Source organism: Macrobrachium nipponense, chromosome 2, assembly GCF_015104395.2.
Source record: "Macrobrachium nipponense isolate FS-2020 chromosome 2, ASM1510439v2, whole genome shotgun sequence".
NCBI classification, from domain to species: domain Eukaryota; kingdom Metazoa; phylum Arthropoda; class Malacostraca; order Decapoda; family Palaemonidae; genus Macrobrachium; species Macrobrachium nipponense.
The window spans coordinates 39,470,721-39,480,578 of record NC_087201.1 but is presented as its reverse complement, the minus strand read 5'-3'; the positions used below and the strand labels follow the sequence as shown (position 1 = coordinate 39,480,578).

Genomic DNA, 9,858 nt, shown 5'->3' with positions numbered 1-9,858 from the left:
TTCAAACAGCTCTTCGCCGTTGACATGAGAGGGGTTGACATTCTCAAATCCACCGAGCTGTTGGGATGGTTTAATAAAGTACACAGAGTTGTAAAACCTTACAAATGAATTTCTAGCTGAAACAGTCAACTACAGTATGCCGAACAAAAATGTATGTTTTTATTGTTATTCAAATGGAATGGGATATATGGAAATCAAATAAATGTTTTTTTTTAAAAGAATTATTTGAATATTTTTTGTACAAAAAAAAAAGCAATGGCAACAACCTTATTGCTGAAACTTTATCTGATAGTAATTTACACGTGATGAGGCCTTGATTGCATAATGTTGGTTCTTTTACTTATACAAATCAGCCTTTGACTAATGAAGATTGAATGCCATTGCATGCTCCAGCATTCAGAGTGACAGAAAGGAAAAGAAAGAAAAAAATCGTGCTCAGTGCACTTACGTCTTCTTTCTTCAGGATGGTAACAACTTCCTCGGCTCCTGGAAGGGTGAACACAGGAGGATTTCCTGGCTGCGGATTGAAAGGAGTGAAAATGCAATCTTAGAGGAGAGGGAAACATGGTTGGAGAAGGTTCAGAGAACAATTAGTGGAGTTAAAGTGAATAGGCGATTAATTTTAGCGCAGGTCTTTAGTTTAATAAATGGAACAAATTACTGGGTAACTTGAAAGTCCTGCTGAGATTTCCTGAGGGTCACACTGGCAAAAACTTTTAATGTGAAGGGGGTTGAAGCATTAGCATACGCTTTTAATGCTAATGTCGTGAAGAGCAACCTGTGAGGCTGAGCGTTCATCAGTTTTCCCACCATCCAGATAAATATTGGTTGGTAGGCACTGACTGCTGATTCTCCCTACTCTTCTGATTTACATTTTTATTGTAGGTTTTCAATATACTGTTTCATTTGTTTGATGCGATTGACCCAAGCTTTTTCTTCACTAGTTTTTTCTCTTTGTACATCTAAACATGCAGTTCCTTGTTTACTTTTCACGTTCGTATAATGTTCATAAAAAAATAAACGACAGAGAGGGAACATCAAGGGAAAAAAATTCCACGATACTCACCGGCAACGCTGTCATAAAAGGAGGATCATTCTGTGGAGGATAAAAACAACTTAAGTTGTTTGATGCTATTGCATTGTAACTTCCATGTTGTTCAAATTCATAATGATTAATTTCTTATATACAAATAAATGCTTATTAGTTTTCTCATTATTCAAATAAATAATGATTCATCCTTTTATTTTAAAATCTCATACTTTATAATCACCCTAAATTGTAATCGCTCTGGAGTTTTACATTAACTAACAGGAAACAGAGTCAAATGGAACTGGAATAAATTCACAAATAATAGTACTGTTACTTTTCTAGACTCAAAAACGACCATAAGTACATAAACAAATCTTATATAAGCAATGTTACAGGAGCTGTGAGTGACAGATAACATATCTAGTAATGACGTTGCTTACCAGAATGATGGGTTTCCTGGGCGTTGTCTCCTGAAAAAATAAAGATTGAATTCTCTGAGTTGGTTTATTTACATTTGATTAATTGAAGCAAAACATTTTGAATAATTGCCAAGGGGAGTGGGCCTATGTTCCCCTTGTCTTATGTTTTCCTGATCCTTTGTTTCTTGGGTTCTATGTTTCCTGGGTCCTATGTCCCTTAGGGCCTATGTTCCCCAGGTCCTACGTGGGCATTTCAGGCCTGTACAGGTGCATGATACTGTCACCTGATCAATGTGCATGCATGTTCCCTATTTCAGGTTCTACCAGTGATTACATAATCAAATTATTGTACAAATTCAATGAAAACATCATTTATTCTAATCCTGATTTGGTTAACTTTCTTATCTTGGATCGCAAAAAAGCATACCATTTGTTTTATTTGCATTCAAAGATAATTTGTTTGATTTAAACCAATCATTAATATTAACGCCATCTTAAGCTACGTATCCATGTATAAGAGCAGTAGTGGTGGCCTTAAAATTGCCGCAAAGCCGCCCATGGGACTGCCACATTCCTGTTTCCACGTATGCGATAAAATAATTCCAGGGACGCTAATTGAAATGATTGAAGAATCATTTTCTTTGGCTGCAGATGCAGTCTCTACCACAAGCATATACATGGGAAAATAGCTAAACATTTTAATTCTATGTTGTAGTAACACTAGAACAAACACTAGAACATCTACTATTACAATCCCAATTCAGAAGTGGGATCCTCACGCTCATAAACAGAAGTCGGGTAACTGTCCACATTAAACTGGTAAGTTTAGAACTTTGCTCAAAGATTGTAATTTGCCCTAGTTTGTTAGCAAAGGCCATTTCAGCCATTGAGACAGCATGTTGATGACTGAGGCCTGAAATGTAATGCAGATCAAGTGCTTCAATCCTCAACTGAAAAGAGGCTAGCTTTGTTGTGACCATAATAGCTGCTATTGAGTCTACTTCAGATCAACAGAAGTTAGAATAGTAAACTTGCCCATCCTGAGAAGATGAATGCCAAACCTATGCCAGGGATGGCGGTGATTTTATTCTTGTGGTAGATGGGCACCAGTACCAAAAGCATCAAACCAACAAAGATGACATCGTTCACTGGCGTTGCTGGCGTGCTGAATGCTAAGCACACTCAAGAACCAATTTGTTTCCGGTTATGGAAGAAAATCCATGCATAGAAATCATGTTTCATGAAGAACACAGTCATGCACCCGATGAACACAAGGTAATAAGAGCAAAATTCCGTGAGACAATGCGTGATATGATTAAAGAGGATCCCACTTGCCCTGCTAAATGGGTATTTAATGTTGCTGCAACCAATACTCATAGACAAAATGGAGGAGACAGGCCACATGTAAATCCCTTTAATACATTTCGAACAATTCTAAAGTGGAACAGAGCAAGGCAAGTACGTGAAATCCCACAAACCATTGATGATGTTGGAATAGCTGTGCATGGGATGAAACTTGGATGTACGAGCGATATTTGTTACATCTTGACAATGACTGGGAAATGTTGCATTTGCTACTGATGAAAACCTCAAAGAGCAACAAAAGTGTCGAAGAGATTTATATGGGTGGACCGATTTCAAGTGGCTGCCATGACCTATTCAGTCACGTATTTACTATCCTTGACAAGTACTGTGGTTGGGTTATTCCCTTGGCTATTGTGTTGATAGGACATAGATAAGGGAAGTGAGATGTAGCGGCTATCGATGGAGACCCAGACTTGCCATAAGTGATTTTGAGCAGGCATTCATTAATGTTGTTGAAAAAGAACTGCGTCAAACACAAATTGGTGGTTAATTTCACTTTACACAAAACAATGGGATGCATGTCAGAAAATGTCTGCGTAAAGTGATGGACCTTTGGTAGCTACCTCCCTCTCCCAGTTGTAAAACTGAATTTTGATATGCTACGGCAGAACAGAAGGACCATCAATTAAATGAATAGATTCCCCTGTTTGATTGACTTTAAGGCCTATGTTCAAAATTTCGACATCAATGCATCAATGAAAATTTTTAGCTAGAAGCGATTGTGCGGGTCATGTCTTGGAAAGTGCTCTGTGTAAAGTGCATGGCTAGTGCGTTGTTCAAAGTGAATACGCGGAGGAAAAATTAAAAAAAGAAAACAAATATTGTAGAATTTGAAACAAGAAGTGGAAAGCTCAAACTATCATATGAACTTTATCTAGCAATTATCAGTACAGCATGTAAAGATAGAACACTAAAGAAAATACTGGAGGAAGATGAGTCAGCCCAAATCGAGAGAGTCAGCAACTTGCAGACATTGCTCTGAGGAAGTTGATGACGAAGGACCTTGCTCTGAAATGTGTGATAGATGGTCCCTCCTCAAAATTGTTCAGGAATTGAAGAAAGATACACACACATACTTTAGAGTGACAACATAGTGTATATCAGTAACAACTACAAGAGGCCTGAACAAAGAACACAAAAATTCATCGAAGGACAACTGTAATACGGTTCAATTTTGTAAATGTAACTCAGGCTTTGTAAATGTAACTTAGGTTTTGTAAATGTAACTTATGTTTTTTAAATGTAACTCAGGCTTTGTGAATGTAACTCAGTTTTTGTAAATGAAACTCAGTTTTTGTAAATATAACATAAATGTAACTCGGAGCGATGGTAAAATTCAGCAATTATATGAAATGTACAATTTATGGGTGACCACTTTTAGTGCAGTATATCACAATTCGAGCTTCTAGGTACGAGTTGTTTGGGATTCCTGTGTGACCGGGGCACTACTCTTGCAACCTACGGCTTCGGGATTCAGTATCAGTCCTGTAGGTACCTAAGCACCAGTTTTGTTCAGGGTAGCGTGAACCGTATTATATCCTTGTATAGCTACATTATTTTGCGGCGGCGATTCTTCGGTGTATCATTTTTTTTTTATTTAAATTTAATGGTGTTAGTACTGACAGGTGAGTGATATCCAGGTGAAAGTATGGTTTTGCAAAAAGGATAAGACTTGAAGGTTATTCATATTAAAATAGGATTAAATACAACGCTGCAAAACGTCATTCTCTCCCTTGTGAATAAAATGTGAACGATATTTCAAAACCAAGGCAATGGAAAACATTAGGGTTTGCCATATGAGTTACAAGTGGGATTTTACGAGAGGCAGAGATTGTTCCAATGTGTAAAGGTAAGTTTGATAGTTGCGACTATAAGAATTATAAGAGCGTAGCGTTTTTAGTGTAACACAGAAAGTACACGGTGGGATTTTGATCGAGAAAGCAAAGAAGCATATACGCGTAACTGAAGGACTCGCAGGGACGAACAGTATGGACTTAGGCAAGGACGAGGCCGTGTGGTTCAAATGCTTGTCATGAAAGATTTATGGGATGAATAAGAAATTATGTGAAAAAAGCTATACTCGGAATGCATGCGTGGACTTAAAAAATTCTACGACAGCACAGGTAGAGAAGAAATGTATAGAATGTCGGAGTAGAAGATAAGTTGTTAAGAATGTTTCAAAGTTTTTATGATGAGAGTGAAGTGTCTTAGAATAAGTCGACAGGACTTCTTACCTGGCCAAGCGTGAGTCCAAGGATGAAGCCCAGGAAGCAAGCTGACAGGACCGGGTTAACAGCCATCTTGTCTGGTCGAAAGGGGCCAGCCAGGAACTATACTGTGGCTTCAGTGTCTGCTGGAGGTTTTATACGATTCCTCTAAGTTCGGGGATGATGTTTGCATGACACATCTGCCTATTTGACAAATGCCGTGATTTTTCGTGATGTCGTCATTCGTGATATTATGCAAGTGTTCTTGGTGACTTTTCGTGATTGATGAGTATCTCTTGGTCGAAGGGTATTCACACGAAAATCGATAGCAACTATCAACGGTGAATTGGTGATATGAATATCAAATGACCACTTGAGGCCATTTGGATAAAAATATAGTATACTATTTAGCCTCAACTGAGCAGTTCAATTTCTCAAATTGGAATGAAACGATTACGTATCACCTTTTCAATGTTTAAATCCTCTTTCTCGCTGAGGTCATTCCTTCATAACACCAATTTTTCATTTGCTTCAGAAAGGAAAACTGGTTATTTCAAGTTCTCTTCGGTTATTTCCACTGATTGTCAATGGTAAGGTTTTGGTATTTTCTCAACAGAAAAATAAAATTTCCCGGAGGACAATAGTGAGGAGTCATTAAGCAGCGCTTTAAGCAACTCGTGCTTTATTCCTTCACACGCTGAACTCATTTTCTGAACTGTGAAGTCCATAAGTAAGGATCATACGTTAATCAATAAGATGTCATGAACTCATGTCTCAGGGGTGATTTCAGTTGCGCACTTACCTCTCGGCTGCTTTACAGATGGACGCTATTATAGCGATCTTGATACTCCTATCAGTACTACTAAATTTACAATTCACTGTGTTCATCATATAAAGGTGCTCGCACACACACACACACACACACACACACACACACACACACATATATATATATATATATATATATATATATATATATGTATGTATTATATATATTGTAATGAACCACTGGTCTTGGAGAGTTCTCGGTATGTTCAGGTTCTTTTGTCCTGCTTATTAGGTCGCACCATCATGATACCCAGTAAAAGAATCTGCCAAAAAACAAACAATTCAGTACAAAAATTTTAAAAAGGAGGGGGTCAAGAACATGCTAGGTGAATTAACAAAACAGTTTTATTACCATAAATCAACTTAACCTACAAAAAGACTCCCCTTGAAAAGCGGAACGAGGGAGGAAAAGACATGGTCACAAAACATAACACAAACACAACAAACATCCACTACACCAATAAAGCTGTTAATAAAATTACCCCTTCACTAAGATAAGTTACAGCGGAGTGTCGTCCTCGAATCCAGTCCACACTCAATATGGGGTACCAGAGCTTCCAAAAGAGAAAAAGGTAAGAAAAGTTTCAAAACACAAATAGATCTTGCGCTTTTCTTTGGCGCTAAGAGGCCCTGTAACGACCCCAGCATGCCAGCAGGTTGAAAGCGAGGGCAGATGAAAGGTGTTGCAACACCACACAGAACACTTGGCAGGACTCAAGAGTACTGCTTGGCATATGAGGGGTGTGTCTCCTACGATCAGAGGCAACAACTGTGGTTGCCGACACTGCACATGGCTTGTGGGGCAGCAAAGTAGTTTGCACCACCAGTAGGCATCTCCAAACAAGCAGAACTAAAGAATTTATTTTTAGAGATTATCTGTTGTTTGAGGAATGAAAAAAGATGCTTTTACTTATATGGAGAAGATGGTAATTAATCTAAATATGTATTAGTATTAATGTCAAGGCCTATAGAGCTCTTGTTTTTTTAACTGGTGTATAATTTATTCATTCATAAGGTAACTTGAAGTGCAAGAATGTGTAGGTAAATTCATATAATATCTGGCCAGAAATTGTAGAACAGAGATGTGATTGCTAAGGGTAATGTATTCAAAGTAAATAAAGAAATCTAACATGCCTAGGCCTAGGGACAAAATCTTGGCTTTAACAAGAGAATAATTGCATAAGCGAATATTTACTATAGCAAAGTTCACCTAGCTTTGCAGCTAAGCCCCGCTGACTGATTATGTCAAGGCCATTCAATTGAAGCTGATTGGTTGTAATCTTGTAATGAAATATGTTGTATTTATTAAAGGAAAAAGCAAATGTGTCGGTGAATTATAATACTTCAGCTTTCTTTGCTTAGAGACAAGAGAGAGCTTAGCGAAAAGCCTTCTTTGAAGCTTGCTGAAATGAAAGAATTGTTTTGATGAATGTGCATTGTGAGGCTGGGGATCTGTACAGCCTAGTTGCTATGTGATTTTAAGGTGTGTTCGGATATGTACGTGAGTTTGTGCATGTAATGATGGGTCCAACCGCCTGACACTGGGGAGAAAGGACACACTCTCCTGAGAGGACACGGAGGACACGGGGTCAAGAAAACCCATTGAAAGATGGGTCCATGGCATTAGTCAAATTCAGGAGAATAGAATGACAATTTAGTCTTTTTGTGGGTCAGACTTAGTTCTTAATGTGACGTCTTTTAATCACTTTGTTCCATATCATGTTCAGCTAGTTTGGGAAATAAAACGCATATTTTTGTATTCATGTGAATTTATTAGCCTAGCCTGATATTGTTTGCAGAGGGAGACAGTCAACAACTAAAGGAAAAAGAGTCGTCACCTGTTTTAGTTTTGGTTAACCAGGGCCCGAATGATTAATTTGCTCGGTTATAGGTTGGTGGCAGCAGTGGGATTCCTGGGTATCGCTGGTTTCTTCAAGAGGTTTGTGAAAGGGTTTTCTAATATAGCAGCTCCCCTAACAGATATATTGCAGGAAGCCGTTCAATTTCAATGGAAGGAATCCCAGTTGGAGAGTTTTCAAAAGCTTAAGGACGCGTTAATGAATCCACCCATTTTGAAGTTTCCAGATTTTAGCAAACCATTCACATTAGTGACCGATGCCAGCCAGGAGGGTATAGGTGCTTGTCTTAATCAAAAGCTTGATGGGAAATTCCATCCCATCAGGATAGCAGGAAGTTCAGAACAAAGGGCAGCAATGAGAGATCAATGGCTACCATAGATAAAGAAGCCTTTGCAATAGTGTCAAGCTCAGTTCATTTTAAAATGCTACTGATGGGGAAAAAAGTAGAAGTCCTTACTGACCACAAGCCATTATTAGATATTTTTAATAAATCCGATTTGTTGCCTAAAAGAGCTCGATGGTTTCTGACTATTAGAGATTTTGATGCAAAGCTCAAATATATAGAAGGCAAATTAAATTTAGCTGCGGTGATCTGAGCTTTTACGAGCCGAGAGGTGGTTATTGGGGTTTTATGGGTTTCAATGAAGAGGTATTTTATTACACCAGTGTTTATAATGGTTGGATTGCGGTATATTATGGGTGGTTTTCTGTGGTTTATATCCTGACGAGGTGGTTATGTGGTTTTATACACTTGTGGTAGTATCATGGGTGAGTTATGTTTTCAAGGACAATTTTTTGGGTACCTTTGGTGATATCCTAGTGATAATTTTGTGAAATGTGGTTATGTAGTGTTAGTATAGAATTTTTGGGGCTATTTGGAGAAAAAAGATTTCTGAGGTTGCAAGTCTGATTACACAAAACTATAATGCAATTCGAGCACATGAGGCGTTCACAGGTGGATTATGTAGTACTGATAATGCTGTGATGAGTCTGGTTGCTGATTTTTTTCTTTTCGAAGTTGATTACTCGGAGATTTGCACTATTTTCAGAGATGTTGATTATGACATTCCATGGGGATGTATGTAAGGTGTTGATTCCGGTTGGATTATATATATGTTTTTTTTTTCCTCTGGGGAAAGTTCACTTATTATTGCTATTATTATCATTAGTGTTTTTTCTTTTCTTTTCCTACGAGAGATGTCGTAATTGGGGTTAAGCTTTACATAGCATTTCTACTTTAGACAGGAGGCATAATTTATCGGGATATATGAGTTAGATAGAAGGGGTGTTCGGCATTATATTTCATGGAGGTTAATTATATAAACAGTAAAAGGGTTTTCCTGTTAGACATTATGGGTTCTTTTTTTGATAGTATGTTTGTTAGATATAGGATTACTTGTGAGGATTCAGTGGGTAAAGATTATATTTTGTTTAGTGAGGAATTTTTAATAATTGAATAGGAGATTAGGTATATTAATTTATGACAGATTTGTGTGGTATAGCAAGACTTTAGTTATTTTCATAATCATGTAGACTTTTCAAATACAGACACACGATGACTTTAGAGAATTCCCAACTTCACGTTATGGTGACGATGGAAATGGCTCGGTTCCACAATACCAGAGGTCGAGTCCACACACGAGTGGCGATGCTATAGATTGCCTTTGCAATGGATGAGCTGTCGTTGGTGGATCGTCTCAGGATATGTTCTGGGACAATTCAAGAGTCTACAATCATCTACGGGGCGGGTGCGAGTCGCACTTGCTTGGAAGTCACAGGATATTTCCTTGACAACGAGGTGGTGACCACGTTTACTTCAGTAGAAAACGTCGAATCTACAGTTTGATAACGAGGGAGTGTTGGATACACTTACGAGGGTCGCAGACACTGAATAATGGCGCGTGATGAATTGTTTCGAGGTGGATTACGTGCTCAGCCTGCGTCTACAACTATTCGACATGTTCCGCCTATCTTAACAGATGGATGAGTTTTTCTCCAACGAACGTTACACCATCCAGTGGTTGCGGTTATGTTAGCCTTCATACTGATCACAATTTGTGCATTAGGAGTTCTTAAACTTCTGTGCATCCGGCGAGGCACAAGGGTTCCAGCAACGGAGGTAGCCCTAAATCATGTGGCAAATTAAAACA

At 38.3% G+C, this 9,858-nt stretch overlaps 2 protein-coding genes across 2 annotated transcripts in view; both read right to left on the bottom strand.

Moving 5' to 3' along the window:
* Nucleotides 1-5,169, bottom strand: part of LOC135220538 (blastula protease 10-like) — a 67,534-nt gene extending 62,365 nt beyond the window's left edge. The window contains exons 1-5 of the mRNA XM_064257724.1: nucleotides 5,049-5,169; nucleotides 1,471-1,500; nucleotides 1,067-1,096; nucleotides 449-517; nucleotides 15-57 (exon numbers count right to left, since the gene is read on the bottom strand). Coding sequence (XP_064113794.1) covers nucleotides 15-57; nucleotides 449-517; nucleotides 1,067-1,096; nucleotides 1,471-1,500; nucleotides 5,049-5,114 — 238 coding nt within the window. The 5' untranslated portion in view covers nucleotides 5,115-5,169. The remainder of the gene's footprint in view (nucleotides 1-14; nucleotides 58-448; nucleotides 518-1,066; nucleotides 1,097-1,470; nucleotides 1,501-5,048) is intronic.
* LOC135220539 (cubilin-like) overlaps nucleotides 1-9,858 on the bottom strand; it is a 283,132-nt gene that overhangs the window by 195,163 nt on the left and 78,111 nt on the right. The window lies entirely within an intron of this gene.